The sequence below is a fragment of the Fulmarus glacialis genome, unplaced genomic scaffold (assembly GCF_000690835.1).
Source record: "Fulmarus glacialis isolate BGI_N327 unplaced genomic scaffold, ASM69083v1 scaffold15534, whole genome shotgun sequence".
Classification (NCBI taxonomy): domain Eukaryota; kingdom Metazoa; phylum Chordata; class Aves; order Procellariiformes; family Procellariidae; genus Fulmarus; species Fulmarus glacialis.
Window position 1 is genome coordinate 3512 of NW_009207529.1, and position 21198 is coordinate 24709.

The following is a 21198-nucleotide window of genomic DNA, read 5'->3' on the forward strand; positions in this document are numbered from 1 at the left end:
ATGCTCCTCTGGTTTTAGAACTGAGCAATTACAGGAGATCATTTACAGTGCATCTAATATCAGTTCCTCCACCAAACAGATTTATGAGCAGCCAAGTGCTCTTCTGGGATAACAAGAAAGGGAGATCCCCAAATTAGTCAGCACAGTAATTGCACCCAACTACTACATTTAGAAATGGCTGAACAAATTTGAGAGAAGCCAAGCTTATGCATCACAAGGGCCTTCATTGTGGAAAAAATGAAAAACAAATCACCTTTGATTTGCCAGTTTGCTTTGACCTTTCATCACTATTACTAATTACTGGCTTTCTGTATTCAAGTATGTACAAGACAATAAACTCAACAAATTTGTATGAAAGATGCTCCAGCAATTTAGCACCTTCAGAGGAGACTCGGAATCCATGTGTTGTAGTTCCTGCATTTCTTACATCGGCAAATCTAACAGCAGTTGCATCCAAGGAGAAAGTGCAGGACTTGGCTCTCAAGCGCACAACTTGCACGTCAACAAGGCTCCAGATGGGTAACTTCAACAGCTATGGAAACGATGGATGGGACACATGATTTGGGAGGTCACAGACTACCCCACTGATCACAACCATCACTTACACCTACCAACAAGTGTCCAAAGTTACAATTACCCAACTTACAACACCAGATCCCTCTGGATTTTTAAGGGGAGAGAACCATACAAAGGAACAGGGCCAAGGCACAATCATCTGCATGCAACAAGGAAAACCAGCACTTCTTTACATGGGCTCGTTTACTGCTAAAAATCAATGTGATAAAGGATGTTTAGGGTCAGATTCTGCTCTCGCTGCCACTCAGGTAACCCCAAGAAGCTGAAATGGGAACTGAGGAAGAAGATCACTGACAAGCAGAGCACTGAAGACATGACTGTTCCTTAAGCTCTATTACCATCTACCTGCTGCAGGATCGTGCCCTAACGGAGAACTGGAGGAAGAGACCGAGCCCTCCTCAGCTGCTTCAGCTCCAAACCAGCTAAATTAGTTCAAATCACCTTCAGTGGCAGTTTGAGCCAAGCACGCTGATCTCACCTGAAGCAGAGAAGAGCCTTCCCAGAACCCACCCCACCAGATGACACACAGCAATGAACACCCCTGGGGCACCAAGTCCATGTGTCACTTCAGCTACTTCTGCAAGCCTGGACCCAGCAGCCCAGCCTCCGTCATCCGAACACACCTGCACTACTCAGTTCATCGTAACTAACCCCTTACAAGAGGATTTCTCATCCCCTCCAAAGCAGTAAGTCTTCCTGATTTTATTTGCCTTGCATGAGTCCATGAGCATGTTCCCTCTGCTTCAGAGGAGCACCAGCACGCCCATTACCACATACCCATTTTCTTATTTGCAGTGTTTTCGCCTCAATTATACACTCACCTCATCTGAGATGAGAAAACAGATCATTCCTGCAGATGCTTTGTCAACTCATCTTTCCTGAAATGTCAAATGGATAGATTCAATGAACCCAATAAATGCTTCTTATCTGAATCATCATGCTAGAGCCATTGATAATCGGTCAGTGAGTAGAGAAATCCAACAGCTAATGCATTTAGCAGAATGGAATATTATGCAATGCTCTGCACAATCCCAATCTATGGCATTTGGCCCAGTCAGCTCAACTTTATAGGCTTAAATAAAAACATGTTTTAAAAACAAAGTGCAGATACAAGTTTCCTTTGCCTAGTTGCCACAAGCAAAATTTTAAGCTTGCTCTTTCCTTTTTAAGAGTTCGCATAAAAACACACACATGCTTTGTTTTCTCAGGGTACTTTTACATGAATACTAGTGCTCTATTTCACAACTAAAGAATGAAAAAGTGAGAAGACGTCCCCAAAACCATAGAGCCTGTTGGGGTAGCCGGGAGTTCTGGCTCCCAAAGCCAAGCCCCAGGGAACAGAGCAGCCCTTTGCTAGTCATTGGGTTAATAAACAACAGAAGGGCTGGAAGGGGGAATAGAGACTGGTTTGAACCAAGTTCTCTAAAAGCCAAGTCTGGCATCTCTCATGCAGTCTCTAAGGAAGAGCTCAAGGCAAAAGAAAGATCATGTTTAATAAAGGGTAAGAATAGCAAATGCTCCTTAAATGTTAAGTAGCAGAAAAGCTAGGCAAGCTAAATAATGTGTGCTTATAAAGAGAAGCGTGAACTTGGAAAAGGAGGAGGAAGGCCCTCTGTTTCTCCCATTTACACTTCATATGTCGGAGCCCATTTCCAAAAGACACGAGAAGGTGGAGAAGTACCTTCTACCAAACAACGAGGGTGGCAGCCGGGCAGCCTCTCTGCAGCTGTGACTGCTCCCCTGGCAAGAACAAGCAGCAAACGAACACCCCATGGGCCTGGCTACCCCAAAGCACCAGGCAGTAATGAGGAGGGGGGGATCGATGTGGGATAATGGACAAAGCATTGGGCAAGGGCTAAGACAACACGGATTTTACCCCCACCTCTGCCTCAGGCTCGCTGGGTGGCCAGAGACACTTTGCCTTTCCCCCCAGCCTCATTACCCTGTCCTCATAAGACAAAATAACAACCAGCAGCTTGGAATAACATATTTTGATTGTGAAGTGTGTTTATGAACATTTTTCCCCTTTTCTTGCCTGCAAGCAAACCAAGAGGTACTGGAACAGACAGAAGAAATAAGATTTCACTCCCTCTGCGGCCAAGAATCTCGCTGAAGCCTCATTTGGATTGCTGCTTGCTGTAAGCTAAACTGAAAGGAGATGATGTATTTCAGAGACAATAACTTAATATTAAACATCGTACCTTTGTAACACTCATCATATTGCATTTCAGAAGGCTTACGCCAGAAGTCTCATTACCAAAACCATTAAAACAAGCACACAGCTGGTGGAGAGCATTTACTGTGCAGAAGAGTCAAATTCTTCTCAATTTATAGTAGTAAAATTGATTACTGATTCTAACATCTGTTGCAAATTTTACATTTAAATTTTCCTTAAAACGTCACTCAGCTCAGAAACATCAGACTAGGCTCTACAAACCAGCTCCCCTCCCCCAGTAACCACAAATAATCGCCATGCAAATCAAATGCGCTCTTTTCATAAAAGCAATTGTTACTGTCATATATTATATAATAAGCACTAAAACAAGCTTAAGATGTAAACTCAATGTATTTACACTATGTTTGTAATCACATAGAAGCCAAGGGTAACTTTGAAGAAAGTATCACATTGGAAAAAAAGAAAAAAAAAGACTAAAGTAAACAGCACCAGATGCAAGCCTGAAAATGTTTAAATATGCAAGCTGGTGTCTTCATCATCCAGAAATGTAACAGGAACTACCTGTAAGCAGCGAGCAAATCCAGAACTGGAAGATGGTAATAGGAGACGTTTTTGTATTTCATATGCCTTTCTCTGGACAAACCATCTCTAGCACCTTCCAGCAAGGAGTACATAGCCACAGGCACCAAATCCATGCACTGTCAAATCTGTGATATCCCAGGACAAGCAGAGCTAAGAATTTTCCATTTTGGTCCTTTTTTAATAGGAAAAGAAAGAAAAAAAAAAAAAGAAAAAAGAGACATTTGCTACTCCTTGCCCACAGAGCCATGACCCTGTTTCTCTATGAAATCTTAATTCCCTTGAAGTAGAAAAAAAATTGAGGGCAAGGTTTTACCCACGATCTAAAGCAAGAGCTGCATATGATGTCTAAAGACACAAGTCTAACTGAACTCCAGAAAGTGCCAATAAGCTGTTTCTTTTGCTTTTTGTGACCCTCCTGGAAGGACAGGAAGGATAAGGTTCTGCTTCATCATCAGTTCCTGCAGTGCCATAACATCTATTAACCTAAAGGGTTTTTTCCCCTTTTGCTTTGTGCATGGCTCCAATCTGTTTAAGAGGACATTGGCACCTGTCCCCTGAAAGTTAAAGCAGTTCAGCAATGCCTACTTGGTGTCTGGCAGCACAGCAAGTACTGTAAGGTACAGTGTATCAAGCAGATTGGACAGGATTTATCATGATTGAGTCAAGAAGATACAGACAGAAGAGGTGACACCACGTCAAGGTTGGAAGAGTGCTCCTCGGAGCACACCAGCAACACCAGAGACCTCTTCCCCAATGCTCATCAAGCACGCGAACGTCCATGGAGCAGCCGCCTCTTGCTTCAAGACTTGTCTTACTCTCAACAGGTGGAAAAAAGCACGCTCAGAGATGTTGCAATGTAGCGTTGAACCACAAACAGAGCATGTTCTGCTGATATGTCCATCACCATCTTTTCTCCAGTTATTTTCAAAGAGCTTGGGTAGAAATCTGTAAGGACTTTGTCATACTAGGTCACTGCATCCCCACTTCATTTATCAGCAACTCAGTGGAGGATTCCCATTTGTCTTAGTCAACATCCCTATCACTTGGGAAAACACTTGGTGATTTATGGATGACAACAACAACAAGACCAACAGTTTTCAAAATTTCTCAGCCTACAGAATCTGGTCTAGTAACACTGCAGAAAACAGAGCACAAAGTCAAAACTCAAATGGATCACGACTGCTGGTGGATGAGAGCTCAAAGAACATTGGTTCCTTATTTTCTTGTTCAGACAGCACATGTTTGGTTAATGGCATTTTTGGAAAAAAGCGTCAACTTAATCATAAAACTTCAAGGGATGGAAAAATCTACCTCTTCGCTCCTGAGCTTCTGGACCCTCATTATTAATTTGTACCTCATTTCTCATTTGGATATAGCATTGTGAAGAAGCAATGGCTGGAAGAAATGCCTTTCAACCACTGGAACAGAGATTTCTCATCCTTACAATCAGAATAAGGATTCACATCCTTAGTGTTTCCTCCAAGCGCTTGTCTATCAAGTCAAGTCACCTCTCAATCGTTCTGATGAACTAAGGCTGTCAGAGGACGAGACTACAAGACTTCTCAAACGTGACGTTTGGAAAGGGCACATTCTAAATTGCACATGTTAACGTCTTTCTTTTTCCTCTCAATTTAATTTGGAGGGCGGAAGACACATGACAAGAACAAATGGAGCCTTCTGGGACTCTATCTGCTGTTTAACAAACTTCTCTCTCAAGAAACATTTCTCAGCATAGAAAATTTAACATGAAGACCATCTCAATGAGAATCACTCTACAAAGGACAAAACTTGCTCCAATAGCAGTAGACAAAGAGGGTTTTTTTTGCTGTTTGTTGCAGAAAGAAATAACACAAAAGATTGTTTTTCTTTTTTTTCCGAACTTCCTTTGAAAATGTTGTAGCAACTAGTCACCAACATGCTGTATGATGCTGTCAAATCATACTGGGAACAATTCATTATTAAATTCACTCCTTTATAAAGGGCTCAAGAACTTTCTGCAGAACTTCAGTTAAAATCATTATCAGTATAACTACCTCTCACGAGGGCAACTAATTTGAAACTCACCTCTCTGCTCAGGCCCTTCCATTTCTATTTTAACAAGAATCAGCCTGCTTTTTGGTGGCAGGAAAGAGAACATCCAAGAAGGACATTCTCACTCCTTTCTCATCCAGGACCATGTCCTCTCCTCTTCCTTTCTCCCACTCGTCTATGTGGATTATCAGCATTTTGCAGCAGCACCTGTCTCTAGCCACCCATCCCTGCAGCACTGAGCACAGAGCCTCGGGACAGCCAGCAGACACACAAGCAAGCGGGGTAACAGTGCCGGAACAGCACTTGCCAAAAAACACAACAGCAAGCACAGCAAGGTACAGCTTGTGTTTTTAAAAACTCCCTTCGCCCATTTTTGTTTATTTTTCAAATGTGCAGAGATCAAACCTGTCCATGATTCTTATCAGCAGTGACTCATATCAGCTGCAATGCCAGCTTGTTTCGGTCTCAGGAGAATTGAATAAGCCTGGATGGTTTGTCAGGCAGTGTGAAAATATGGGCCTTGTATTTTGTTTCCAGATATATTAGCATCACTTTCCCAACACAATGCATCAGCACTTCCTCACCTGTTCTGAAATAGGAGCTGTATTTCTCAAGAATCAGCAGATGCATTAGCTTTCACCACCTTTCATTCATCAGTCCTACACAACAGTGCTTAACATCACACATGAACACCAAGCAATGCGCTCAGAAGGAAAACAGAAAGGTGCTTCTGCCCAGAAGCACTCCAAGATAGTTTTTGGGTACCACAACCATGTATAACATTAAGAGAAAAACCTAACAAGCAGCAGCTTCCCCAAGACTTCTTGCTGTCCCCCGCGTCTGATGATGCAATACGCAGCTGAGCGGGGGCTGGCAGGACCGTGCATTACCAACTGGAGCAACGATTAATTGGCTCTCATGTTTGATCAGTGTTTCAAGGGCCCTTCAAAGTGCAGTTGCTTTGAGGAGAAAATGAACCTGCTAGCTGACCTTCTTTCTCCTCTCCTCTCCGCCTTGACCAGAGTATTTTTAGCTGTATGGACAGACTTGCCAATACTTTCACCTTCAATTCTTTGCAAGGAAATTTCTGACAACACACAGCAATGAACGAACCATGTCTATCCAGGGTCAAGAGAGGCAGAAGGAAAGAAATGATGGGCAAAAGCAAGTTCCCAAAAGACTTTCTCAGTATTTTTGCCTTCAATATTTCAGCTCCCCTTCTTTCTGCAGCCTCCTCTACTCACACAGGAAACTTAGTAAGTTTGTACCTGATTTCAGTAAGCTCACAGTTTGGCCTGAGATTTTGCTTAACAAGAACAGCCACACACTTGCACACAAACAGCTTGATCAAGCTACTCACATGCCTTTGCAGAAGAAAGTGTCACTCAATTACACTGAGCCTCCCAGATCTACTAACGTAAGTACATTTGGCAGAAAATGGTCCAACATTGTCATCTCAGAAGGCAGAAAAACTCATTATTCAAATGAAACAGTCTCTCTTGTCTGTTCATCTCAGCAGGTAACCTGTCAACTTCTGCCAAATTGGTAAACAATAGTACTTGCTTCCATCAGAGCAGAGTATCATTAAATAAGAGAGGGAAGATATACTCATGAAGCACTATTCTTATTAATTCATGTGATGCTGGGACCACGAGTGCTTCATTAATTTCTACAAAAACTGTTACACAGTAGACTAAGTTCTGAGCTGACAGCAGCAGACATGATCCCGTGGGCCTTCAGGTCACTGTTCAGCTGCCTCAGACAGACACAAACTACTACAAACCACTGACAGTATAAAGGGTCGCCCTTGCTATTATGCTCAGATCTACTGTTTTGGGTAAATCTTCCAGAAATAAGCAGATTTTTATGTAGCAGGAGGGCAACTAGAGCTAGTAAACTGCAGCACACACATTTTAACGTCCTTTACGTACTGCAATTTCAAGAGAACCTTTGAGAACCAGTGTTAAGTACCACATGGGGATTTATGACTCTTCCTAGGCTTCCCTGAATTTCCAGTTTTCCTTCAGCAACCTGCTTGCAGTGTAAATGCTTCATTAGGAAATCTTCCATTATTTTATAATCTCTTCATCTTTCATAGCATCTTACATTCACAGCAGAGTTTACTGTCCCATTTGATGCACATTCTGCTCTCCTTTTGTCATTAAACTTCTCCCCGCATGGAAAACGGATCAAACTTGCTGGACTTCATACACCTTAATGTACAAAACATGTAAATATGCTCCCAGCACATCCAGAACCCACTCCACAGTCCATCTAAAGCCTCTCAAGTCTTCTACTTTTGTCCCGAGTAGGTGAAGTGCAGAAGTAAAAAAAAAAAAAAAAAAAAAATTAAAAATACGTTCTTAACTGGATACCTTTTCAGACAAGGCCTTTAAACTGTCTAGAAACCTCTGCCAGAAATCCTTGAAGAGGGGTCGATCAATTCTCTTCAGGCTCTCTTTGGTGCTGGCATCCACGCTGACATACAGCTGCGTTACTGGCTCAAGGTTCCTTGGAAATAAAAAGGAGAAGGGAATTGTTGTTTTCAGACATTTCTGCTAGCTGAATTAGTGTTTTCCTACCAAAGCACACATAAAATACAGTATCTCCGAACAAGCTGCTCTGCTGGTCCAGTAGTGACAGGAGAAACACAGTATTTACAGGGAAAACTATCGAAGTCCAGTGGTTCGTCTCTGCCATCATTTTAATAGCAAGACGTTACAATCTGCTTTCAACAAATAGTACACCCCAAAGCTAAAAACGTCACACACAGTGGCCTTGGCTGACATTTTAATTATCTTTTCCCCACTGAAAAGAGGAAACTGGAACTTATTTCACTGAGCGAACTGGAACATATTTCACTCCAGTGTAGCTGTAACACATTCAGAAAGACTTTCCAAAGCAGGCTGCCAGGGATTCACGCGAGGCACTGAAAGGCTCTTCTTCGCACCACAGCCCCCATGGTTAAAAACCATAAAGCTCAGCCCCTTCCCCAAGTGCTATTTGTCCTGGCCCATGGAAAAATAATCCCATTCAATAGAAACACAGCCATAATTCAGCCATTTTCTACTGCTGGACACATTGAACTTACCTGACCTGCAGCTGGCATCATCAGTCAAATAACTTTTTGAAGGGAAGTCAAAGCTGTTTTTAGAAAATAAAACTAAGCACAATCCCCCAACGTGTTCTCCTTCCACTTCTAAGGCTCTTATTTCATATAAACCCTGCAGTATAGTCTTTCTGGTCACATAACGCCAGTGAGCACAGCATCTGTGAGCGCAACACTGGTACCTTCTAAAAAGATTAAACCTCCTCTGCTGTGTGAAGAGCCTGGGTCGAGCCTAATCTTTCCATAAACCCCAAGGGTATAAAGGAGAAGCAGCAACGCTGCAGTCCATTAGTAAAGGGATAATGAAGGGCATTAAGAGGAACAACCTAAAACGAGCTCCCTTGTCACAGACAAAACTGATAAAGCCAGCGAGTGTAACACACATCCACCCCTCACGGCATCTTCCACTCCAGTGTCTCCGAGATGAAATGACAGCATCCTAATTGCACCGCGTAACTCTTTAGCTCTTAACAGTTTTAGGACAACATTTTGCAAGCGTTTTTTGTGAAGTCTGTTAATGAGCAGATTGATTTGGTTCTTTACAGAAGAGGAGAAGAAATTAGAAACTATTGTTTAGCTGCCAAACAGTGCCAACTAAAAATACACCAAACCCCCTGCCCTCCCCAAAGGTGACAAAGTGACAAGAACTGTCCAGAATGACACCAAGTAGAGCTCGGTGTCCAGAAAAATCCACTTAAAATGGACACTCAAACAACCTACCTAAACATATTCTCTCTGTATGTATTTAGGCAGAAGAATTAAATAGCCCAGAACAAATCTAACATTTAGGTTAAAAAAGACAGTTTTGTAAACAAGCTTGTCTGGACTGGCAGCCCAAAGCCACAATCTCCAAAAATGACCAAGTGTTCTAGGCATAAGTGGATTGAAGTATCCAGTTTCAAAGAACACAGCCAAAATACTTTTTTCTTTGCTTAATGCTGCATTTGCCTAATTAAAAGGGGCCCCACTGAAGATGGAGCGAGTGTTTTTCAAAACATGAGCTGAGAAAAATCACCTCTTCTCTGAAGATCTCAATCCTAAGGACAGGCAAGAGCCAGACGCACTGTTACACTGGAGAAAATTAAGGAATTAGAAGAGATCCCAGGGACGGATTTCTGCCCCACACTGCTCCAAAACAGAGTGGTCCACAGGGCTCTGCCATGGCTGGCACTGGAGCCAGGACAACCTCGTGCATGCCCTGCCAAATGGGAACAAGGAGAAAGGGCAGTCCTGGGTCCAGCCAGCCCCAGGGAGAAGCAGAGCACAAACTGATGTTCCCAGAACACAGCTACATTTCATAATTAACAGGAAATTTAACTGCATGCTACTAGGACGGATTTTCCAATGTTCCTCCTTAATTTTTGGTTCTAATTTCCAAGCTCGCTTAGACAGCTGAGATCACATCCAGGAGATAAAATTCACGGCATTTAGCCACACACAAACTTGGGCAGAAATCATGACCAAGTAGCATAGTACAACTCAAGAGCAATAAATTGACTTCAGGCCACCAGCCATGAGGTGGTTTCACAAGCCAGACAGGACACAGCCTAGTCAATGATACAAAGAACAGAAACATCAACATAATAAAAATGAGCATTTGCTTATATGTAATAATAAGCATCTGCTCATTATTATTACTGACGCTTATAAATGCAAACACGTATGCAAGGTTCTTGTTCACAGCCACTAATCAGAAACAAGAGGAGGAAGAGGACAAGAGCCAGGTAACTGTTCAATACAAGCTCATGTGCTATAAAACCTCCTTCACTTTATGAAAACATGTGTGTGCCTGGAGGCAGACAAAGCTGCAGTCCAAATATGAAAGGAGGAAGAGGAGAGGAGGGAGGAAGGCACAGGCAGCACCATGCTGGAGACCCAGCCAGGGGGTCTGCGGAGCCAGCGGGCCCCTCTTCTAAACCCAGCGAACACCCCAGGCCACACTCCCCATTTACTGGATGCCAGAGGTCATGCTGCCTATTTTAGGACTAACTTTCAGACTATAGCTCCCCTCTGCTGACAATGGAAAAGCGAGCTTGGTGCATACTTCAAGTCCCATATTAAGCAAATCATTTGCTTTGATGAGCCAAAGATCAGCTGCAATTTTTAAGACAGCAAGACTAGCATTTTATCACTTTCTTTTTTGTTTCTTTTTAAAAACATTCAGCAGATCCTAAGAAATGCAGCTTCAAAATATAGTATGTGCTCTCTTTTTAAAATGCTATTTTTAGGAAAGAGCAATTTCTGTCTATCAGGCACATAATACATGACTTAAAGTAACTTGATTACACAATTATTCAATCATTTGGAATGCCTTTGTAGTGTATAATTACTCACTCAAAAATTGCATGCCCTCCCCCCTCACTGCCATATTCAGACCACGAGAAGGAAGTGAAAAGGAAGCTCTACCAGAAAGTGCCAACACGGAGAGGCATGGAGCCGAAATGACAAGCTGAGCGACATACCAAAACCACCCTCTGCACAGCTTTGCTAACACGCTGACATAACTCCAGGGTTGGACTTTGTCAGCGTTATTAGCTGACTGTATTCGGATGCGTTCCCAGCTACCTTGCAGCTCGCACTGCGTGCCGCGTTTCCTTGATTTCGTTAAAAGCAGCCTGGATGCTCAAGAACATCAAAACCAGGCATTCTTTGCATTTATAAAGACTCCTTCATCAGAGTTCATTAAAACATCATGAACGTTTAGCTCAAGCCCCTCTGAGAGGGAGGTTAAAAACTACTGAAAAGGTGCGCTTTTCACCTGTTCTTATCTTGCACTATGGGTCCTGCTGGAGATGCTGGGCTGTATAGATCTTTGGTTTGAGCCGTTACGGCTGGTCTTATGGAGTTAGGGCAAAGATCAGACTGCAAGAGAAGCACACAAACCAAAAAGGCAATTTATGAGTTCAGTCTCCTGCTCTAGCTGTCAGAAACACTCACACCAGTTATCCATGTCCCCAAGCACAAAACGCAGCTCACTCGCTGTTCTCCTTCCCTCGCACCTCCAGGAGGTACTACTTTCAGAAGTAATCACACTTTAAGAGATACAGAAAAGAAAATCAAACTGGGGGAGAGAAAGAGACGAGGAGATTAAGGTTAAAATCAAATAGATGCCGAATGGGCTTTTTCACTGTCCATGCTCATGCAGAGCTGACTCTGATGAGCAATAAAATGGAATTAAAACACAGGTCAGCACTAAAATGTTTTAGTAGGGAGATATTTTGTCCAACTCTTACCTAATCTCATCTGGGAACTGTGCATTTGTAACCAGGAAACTAGAGATGCTGTGCTGGTGCAGGAGCTTCACGAAGCGGTTGATGTCCGGGTACATGATGGGCTCTCCCACCAGCGAGAGTGCGCAGTGCTTTGCTGTCATTGCTTCCTCAAAGCGATCTGCTTTTACTCCTGACACGCCTGCAAAAAGAGGGAAAACAGGCTTAAATCAACTAAACCCCCTTCCCAAACCATGCATCCATATCTAAAATACACCCTGGCACACAGAAGACTGAGCAAAGCCAGATGAAGTCCTCCTGAACCAGAGGGGACAGCAGGCCACAGCCAGCGCCCACCGAGCCAGCTCTGCAGGAATCCACAAAACAGCATACGCTCAGACACGCGGAGCTCGGGGCTTTGTGTGCCCTGTTAACTACTGCAAGCAGTTTTCTAGTAACATTTGAGTCAAGCTTTCCTTTACTAAGGCCTCAATAACGCTGCCTGAATGCTGAGACAGAAACACAAGAGCCAGTTTAATGCCACTTTAAGTAGGCGTCTTAAAAAAGAAAACCAGCTCATGTCTGCCTCTGCTGCTGACCCCCCGTGGTCCCCCGGCCCCATGAAGACCAGCGTCCCAGGGGAGCTGGGCACGCTTTGCCAAGCAGAGCACCAACAACCAGGTCTGAATTCATATCGGCAACCACGCGAAATGCAACTCCACAGAGGATGCGTTCAAAAAGAAAACCCAACAAACACCACCATCCTGAACAGAGAGACATTTCAGAAGGAAGAGGAAAACACAAGGAGTTCAACCGTAGTGTCCACGTGAAAATGCTGTTTGCAGGTTTAACCAATCTGAGTCACATTTATTATACCCACGGGAGGGCAGGGGAGAGGCGAATACTCCTCCAGCCCATCCATATCCAACCAAGTGCTCAGAATCCCGTATGAAATCATCTGACTACAAACAAGCTTTTGTTCCAAATATGTCACTTCACATTTCCTTGATGTGCCTTGATGTACTCGAATAATATCTGAGGTTTTAGATTGGGGGTTGGTCTGTTTTAAAAAAACAAAGACTTGAGTTTGAAACCAGGTCCTCAGCTCACCTCTCGTTGCCTAGATGCTGGAGCTCAAGCAGTACAGAAAATTACATGCTATGCTGCAAAGCCAAGATAAAAAGAGGTGTTCGTGGATATTGCTTCAGCCTCATGTAAAAAAGCTGGTTTGCGATCAGAGTGAAGCTTAGTTCATTTTAAACCAGCCAGGCTCAGTCCTGAGTAAGTGACAGGACTAATGGCTATTCCGCAGAAACTTGACAGTACTAAATGAGAACTCTATTTGAAAAGAAAGAAGCATCTCAACCATACACTGAGATTAAAGGACTAACTTTCATATTCCTAATGCCACTGTAAGTAATTTTTGGAATTAATTAACTTCTTTCTCTCAGCATCTCGCAATTGGACTATGATAATTACCATGCCAGCTTTATAAGTAGACAGAAAAAAATTCCAACATCACGTAAAGTTTGAGAGTAACTTTCTCAAAACAGTTTACAGCAAATCTGGCATATAGTAAATACACTCCAGAGGAGGGTAGAGGTTTTGTATGCAATCATTTGACCATATAAATCACAAAGTAGACAGGGATAAACTAAACGGGATTAGTGGGTATTCCACGGAGTGCATGAACTCTCCTGCACTTGTGGCTGCCATACCACTACAGCACTCAACCTCTGCTTCTGTAGAGGAGCCTCCTTCCGTCTTCAGTCAATGAACTTCAGCAAAGTCAGAGCCTGGGCAGATTTCGTATGGCATGCAGCAGGTCCAATGCAGGTGCAGGAGCTTGGAGCCGTAGGAACTTGAAAAGCCTCTGTAAGAGGCAGTGGCATACAGGTTTCAGCTCCTGCCGAGCTCAGATCTCAGCAGAGCATGCAGCCGAGCCTCCCTTGATCAGCGCATCTCCTTTGAAAAGCCGATTCCAGCTGCTCTCCTAGCGGTGCACTTTAATTTGGGAAAGAAAAGCATCATCTGACACATCACCCTAGAGAGGCTGGTTGTTGACTTTGGGTACCCCTCTGCAAGTGCCTGTACACCAGTCATCACAAGTGCCTGGGTGACTCGGAGACAAGGAACCGCTTTTATCTACTCTTACTGCAAGACACACAGGTAGTCTTAGGATTTCCTAGTTCAGGACATGCATTTTGTTTGTTTTTTCATTTTTCCCCAAGTTGAAACAGGGCTGTATTATCAGAGACTCCCACTCTCCTATTTCTGAGTTATGTTTCCATTCTGTCTGTGCCCTTTGCAAGGGCACAAAGATTTACTAGTCACTACCTAGAAAATGTATCCATCAAATAAACTACTTCCCACCTTCCCACCTTAGCTCCCTATCAGTAAGATGTCTCTCCATCAGTTACTCTGAATGAGAATTATGTGACATTAATGTCTATGGTCTTCAAAAACAGTACAAACTATGGCAACAATAAAAGAGAAGATGACATATCATCAACTCTAAAAGCATGCATAGGGACTTTTACAGGATAGAGGGCTATCTTCTAAGATATCCTATAGGATAGAGGGTCCCCAAGAATTCTTCTGTTCCTTCAAAGAAGATCTCACTTTTACTATAATGCATGGAATTAATAAAGCATCGGATTAGCTCACTATTTCCTTTGGCACACAGAGATGTCTGTATGTGTGTACCTGAATGCTAATCTGTGGTACTGGTACTAGGAAGAGCACCAATTTATTCAGATAGCTTTGGGTATTACCTGAGCAGAATTACCAGACACTCAAGAGCCTTGAGGCTCTCTGAGACATTTTCCCCATGCTTTTCTTCTCCAGAGCCTGGTCTGCTCTACGTTGGGGGTCAGTGTTCAAACGTCTCAGCAGACGTGCGCAGCACCCTGCTGGAAACTCCTCTGGAGTCCCTGTGGCTGCCCAGCCAGCGCTGCAGAGCCCAGCTGCAGCCTGTCCTCCCTCTTCAACAGAGCAATCTAGTCCATCTCACTGCTCAAGCCTTGGGGTGATTTGTGGGGTTTTGGCAGTTTTTTTTCTTTTAAAGGCAATCATAATAAAATCTGACCTATTTGTGGAGTGCTGCTAAGTTTGCTGGAAGTGGACAGTCATGTTTTCTGCCTGAGGCACTTCCAACCTGGACAGAGTACAGCTCCAGCACGGCACACAGGGCACTTTTGTCCTGCAAGACACTGCGCATCTTTTAACTCTCCCTGACTTCAGCTTACCACACAGTGTTTCAACTCAATTTTGCTTTCACTGATTCTACTCTAACAATATTTTCACATGCACCTCAGGGAAGCAACAATGTAAAATTCACAAAATATAACAGCAAACTACTGGGCTTTTCTCACTGATTTTTCTTCTCCTTAATAAACCTTTTGCTTTTAGGCTCCCAAGACAGGAAGCATGTTGCCATCTATCACTCTGGAAGAAGTAACACATCTTTTCTTTTCCCACTTCGCAGCACAGTTCTAGTCCAGAGCCTTTTTTTTTTTGGTCTTTCTCTTTTCACAGTTCCAGGTCAAGGGTAACTGTTCTGAGGATGCACATGGAAGTTTCAGAGAATATTTACGAATTTGTTTAATGGAAAATAAGCTCCAAAAAGAGAGAACTGGGATGTCCTTACAGGCCTCTCGACACTTTGGGAATATTTTCAGATGCTGCCAAGTCCATCTATAATCTTTCCCTCTCCCCAACCCTTTTTGGGAAGACACCAGGGGGTAGTAAGGGAAGGAGAGGGTTATTCCTTAGTCTGAAGTTGGGTTTAAACGAATTCCTGCACTCAGCTTTCAAAAGAAGGCAGGGCTTTCAAGCATCTGCAAAATAACTTTTGCTTTTCACCTTTCTTTAGCGCAAACACCACAGGTTTCTGCCACACAGGGGCAACACTTCCATCACACTGCACCACTACTGCACCGCTCAAGGGCAATTCCTGCCCTTGAGTATACCCTCGATACGCCACCAGCAACTGCATGCAAATCTAGTCATCACTTTAAACAACATGTGGCTTCTTCCCAAGCAAATATAAATGTCTATTTTGAGTCAAGTCCTGCCTCATAAAAAGGAGGGGGGTTGTTATTGTTTAAGACTTTCAATTTTAACAATCATAATAAAAGTCACAGAACTATTGTTTAGGAGGGGCTCCTGCAGGTCTCTAGTCCAGCCTCCTGCTCAGAGAGGACAATTGCCAACACTGGACCAGAGTGATAATGGCTTTACTTAAGACTTGAAAGCCTCCAAGATTGGAAGGTCCCCCACCTCTCCAGGCATCACCTTGGCTGGACAAGCTTATTTTGATGTCTGACTTGAACCTCCTAAACAGAAACGCAAGTCTGCTGTCCCTTGTTCTACCATGGCAGGTGAGTCTCCCAGGATGGACCAGCATGGGGTTGTAACACTCTCATACAGAACCTTCCATTTCTTGCTGAACTCCACATGCATCTATTGGCCCAATAATCATGTTTCTCAAGGTCCCACTGAAGTAAAGCTGTGCTGTTGAGTGTGCCTGCCACCCTCCCTAAATTAGTATCACCTGCGAAGTTGCTGATTCAGTATCATCATCCCCATTATCTGTTGATGGAGATGATGTACAACACAGGTTCCTGGACCAACCCCTGAAGTACCCTGCTTGTTATCAGCCACCAAACTGACCTCGAGCTATTGATCACAATCCTTTCAGCATGCCCAGCCACATTTCAACTCATCTAAGAGCCTAGCTATCCAGAATAGACTGAATAAAAGAGTAGAGTTTGAAAAGTGCTCAGTGCCTTAAGTGTTAAACATTAATGCTCTTGTTTATAGCTGTTAATAGTCTTCTATGGTTGTTATAGCCTTCCAGACAAAATTTGACATCTTACATGCTCTTCACTTATGCAAATCACCTGTACCCAAACTCCTGCTGTGCTGGGACTGCATCCCACTAGCTGAGTTAATGGGCAGCCATGAAACCCTGCAGCAGCTCCGGCCCAGCCCGTCAGGCAGCACTGCTGCAGGCATCCTGCCTTAACTCAGCACCCGCCCAACACTGCTCACATGGCTGCAGTGCAAAAGAAACACCGAGGCTAGGGAATGAGACCTGCACTTCCTTACAGACTGCCCTGCCTCGAGCACTGACAGCTGTGCTTTGCTCAGTCTGAAGGATGATGCACTACTGACCAACTACCTCCTCCACTGACTCCTCTCATCTCGCTACCTCTTCCCCAAGGAAAGCTTCCCCTACCAAATAAACATCATTTTTCCCTGTCCCACTACAGCACCTTCACTGCTTTCCCCTGGACAAGCTCTAGAGCTGTGATCCAGTCCACCAGACTGCATGTGTGCAACAGGCAGAGCGCAGCCAGGTCTGGTTATTCCAGCAGCTCCCTATCCAGTTTCAGCATAGGAGCTCCAAGGGAACTGACTTTCCTGGAGCTGCTGGTCTGAGAGTGCAAGATGATTCAAACCAGCCACTTGATGAAAATGAAGCTCATGAGGCCCTAACGTGAGTTATTTTTCCGCCTATTATGTAACTCCAGTGAATGAGACAGAGCAACTCTGCTCTGCTGACAGAGGGTTTTTTTGCCTGTCACATTTTTAATCCATTGGGTTCTCTCTGTGTGCAGCCAACATAAACAAACGGGTTCCCAAAATGACAGCCAAGACTAAGGCTCATCTTGCACATTTTATGGATGCTTCATTCCACTCCTGCTGCTCACACAGCCTCTGCTGTCAGCTAGTAAGAGCAGAGTCCTAGACCTGCCCTGCCAAGCTGGCCAGCGCTCCCAGCACACAAAGCTGACCTTGGCAGAGTAACCAAGTTTATCACATTTGGGAAAAAAGAAAAAACCCCAACCATTTATAGATATAGATACATAATGAATAAATAACAAATTCACAAGGAGTTCCTATGGGAAGCAAAATACAGTACTTTTCAGAGGTGCTGTGTAACTGCAGCTTCAGTCACAGATGTACTGAATAATTCCTGAAAATAATAATACCCTGAATACTACTGCTCACTCATTAATAAGAAAAATGCAATCTAGACGTTTCAGAGCTAACACAAAAGCTCCCAGGGGATTAAGGCTGGGCAGTGTATTTCCTACCAGGTTAGAGGTTGATTCTTTTTGCCTTCTACCTGCCCTCACTTTTACGTAAGAATCAAGATTCCTCATCATCCAGGCCAGCTTTAACCACTGCAGAAGCGTCCATGCCCAGCAAGGAAAAGGATATGACAACTACCAAGATGCACAAGAGGCAACTCCACTCTACTCCCTCAAGGAAGCAGTAGATACCCAACAGCTGACTCATGTTCTAATGCCAAAAACAAGGCAGAACATCTCAGAAAACAGTAAGTGCGCCACAAAAATTTCTTCTCGCTTACCCATCTTTCTGATATTATAAATCTCATGCCTCCTTCCCACCATTTCACAGATGATCACAACGCTTTCATCTATGTTTTGAAGATGCAACTGCTGGCTATCTTCCAAAAGCATCATTAACGGGGAAGAAGTGGGAGAAGTTACCTTTGAACTGCTTGATCATATTCTGATGGTTCTCAATAGCCTCCTGCAAGATCATTTCAGGTTGGTCCATCTTCCATCGCCACTCTGTGCCCACTGGATTTGTATGATGTCTGAAGGAAAAAGAGACAGAGTTATCCACTGTCGTTTGTAACATACACGGAAGAACGCATCTGTCACCCTGGTGACTCTGACATTGTTTAATAATGTTAAAAGCAACAAGAAATTCTCAGCAATATCCTGCTTCTGACACAACTTTCAGATGTCATCTTTGAACACCATTCTCATACCCCTCTCCTTCTAGGCTCTGGTCTCCGCAGAAGGAAGAATAGACCTTGCAGTTTATACTAAACTTAACATACCTATTTTGAATCACAGGTAAAAGGTTTCTAAGCTAAAATGATGCTCTGCAGCCAGAAAGACCTCTGTAAAGAAAAGAAAACCGGTTCTACCTCCAAAAAAAAGCAAAGCACTAGTAAAGGAAGGTCCTAAGCCATTTTTAGTTCCATTGCAAAGGTACCAACTGCCACCCTGAGAACAGGATTTGTGTCTAACCCAATCTTTGTGTAATGCTCTAGTAACAAGACATATTGAGGGCAGACTGCTTCAAACTATATGAAGAGACTAGGAAGTCTGCAGTATGCCGGAGATGCATTGCTGGTGGATCTGGGCAATCTCCCAGATTTACTCAATAGGGGCTTCTCATAACTTCTGAGATCTGCTAGCTACTGCATTACTGAAACCCAAATGCAAAAAATAAAAATAAAATGTTAATTTCTCTAAGCCAAGCAGATTGCGGGATAAAAAACACTGATCTTTCATCTGAGGGACAGCTTATGTCATATTGGGTTAGGAAGCCAACCTTGTCTACCCTGAAAGGACCACTGTGTACCCCTATTTTGTTTTCTTCAAAAACGGAAAAAGCTACCCCAGCAAATCCACCCAAGCACCTGGAAGATGTATGGAGTTTCTCCCCATTTCCTGTTTCATTAGCATGAGAGGATGTTACAAAACCATCGTAAGTCATCTGGAAAAAAATGCATCCTGACCAGCAAATGAAATATTACAAGCAACTGGTGTGGTATCCATCATGATCACACCTGGACAAACACAACCCAGAGAGAGCCTGTACAAGGGCACAGACCTCTCCCCGGTGAGAGGAATTTCCCACTAACCTTGCTGCACTTAGATTGGTATCGAACAGGGGTAATTCAGCCTTTAAGTATCATCCTAAGAAAATCAACGAATGTCTGTGCTTTCACCTCCTTGTTCTCTCTCCACCTTCTCCTGCTTTCTTCCAAAACATGCTAAAAAAGTTCCTCCACTTTTCCCCCACCAATTCTATTGCAGCTCATAGAATAATTTAATAGAAGAATAGCATATTTTGCAGCGTCTTTCAAAATAGCACTATTGGATTAACATAGCTCTGGACAAGAAAACAAGATCAAGCAATACATACTCCTGAAACTCTGTTTCCTGACCAGCTGATCTCTGTTTCCTCTACCACTCTCCATCACCCCTTGAAGTCAGCCATGGAGACGACTGTGAGGTTACCTGCCGTATTCAGCCTTCCAGCTACACAGGCATTAGGACATGACACCCAGCATTTAACTAAAGGAGAAAAGACACAGGGAAGCACTTTTTCAGAATAAAGTGGCTGGTCCAGTGCTTACTGAAGACAATCAAAAGACTCCCCCTGACTTCTCCAAGTGAGAAAGACCTGCAGCTCCATACTTTGACAGTGCCAAAACACACAAATTCTAGACCCGGCATCAGTAAAACAGCTCTTTGGCCCAAACATTTCTCCATCCACTTCAAGAGCAAAGATTCAAACGCTGCTCTCAAACTACTTTACCGTCTCAAAGATCCTTTAAGCTAAAACAGCTTTGCTTTTTAAATTTCCCTTTTTTTTTTTTCTGTCTGCCAACATGGAAAGTTTTCTGAATGCCAACTATAAAAAGGCATTTATAAAACTCTTACACATTTAACTACATAACTTGTACCTTGTATATTTAATAGAGCAAGTTGGCAGAAAATTAATAGGGTCTTGATGCATGCTGGACAGCTATTAATTATTAGTGTCTAACAGTCCTTGAATGTTTAACACATTTTAACTGTTTAATAAACATACCAGGTCATGTCTACAAAGCAGCTTATTTGGCAAAAAGCAGTTTTTCTTCTAATAGGGGGAAAAAAGCAGTGTCTTGTGGCTATTGAGATTGTTTCACAGTCCCTGGCACAGACAGAAGTTCACTGTCACCTCCCCATTCCCCTGCAGGCTCTGTGACCCCCCGCATCATCTGCCTCACCAGCTACTCAAGTCTTGAGCAGGTAATTGTGCATGGCATTCTTTCCCTTCCAAAAATAACACAAGCAAAAAAAAAAATCTCACCCAAAACCACACACACCAGAAAACCCTTATTTTATTAGAGATTCCAGGTGTGAAACAGGTTTGATTTGATACTTCAGAGACAAGCCATCACTGCCACAGCACCCCACCACCATGGAGCGATGCAAGACTGCATGAAATGTGATGGGGAGCTCCCAGCTCGCTCCCGCTCTCGCCTGACTAACACGACTGCCTCCAAATCCAGCCTTATCTGCCTTCTCATCAGACCTGTGATCTACCAGTATTATTTGCCAGCATTACCAAAGTGCCCTGGCAGTCAGTCAGACCTCCATGAAGGTGGTGTACTCTTCAGTGGGGCAGTGCATCCCCCTCCCCAATCACTTGTGTATTATTTTAATAAATCAGCTTTTGCTTGATACCCTCTTTTAAAATGGCTGCTCTCTTCTGTGAGCAATGCTTAGAATTATGAAGTCTTTCAAGAAACTTTGAGAGAAAATGCAGCATGGGTATAAAGTATCATTTACTCCAGGGATCAACTGATTGATGTTGATACCTGGTGGGGAACATGAAGGTGCAGAAACACTGGTGGCAGTGATCATGAAAGGACAGAGCACATCACTCCCAGGAAGGGATGGGAGGGAAAG

The 21198-nt window shown here is 43.5% G+C and overlaps 1 protein-coding gene across 1 annotated transcript in view; it reads right to left on the reverse strand.

Annotated features, from left to right (window-relative positions):
• Positions 1-7740: 7740 nt before the first annotated feature.
• TYW1 (tRNA-yW synthesizing protein 1 homolog (S. cerevisiae)) overlaps positions 7741-21198 on the reverse strand; it is a gene marked incomplete at its 3' end in the record, with an annotated part of 54775 nt that continues 41317 nt past the window's right edge. The window contains exons 10-12 of the mRNA XM_009576153.1: positions 18208-18317; positions 11708-11885; positions 7741-7876 (exon numbers count right to left, since the gene is read on the reverse strand). Coding sequence (XP_009574448.1) covers positions 7741-7876; positions 11708-11885; positions 18208-18317 — 424 coding nt within the window. The remainder of the gene's footprint in view (positions 7877-11707; positions 11886-18207; positions 18318-21198) is intronic.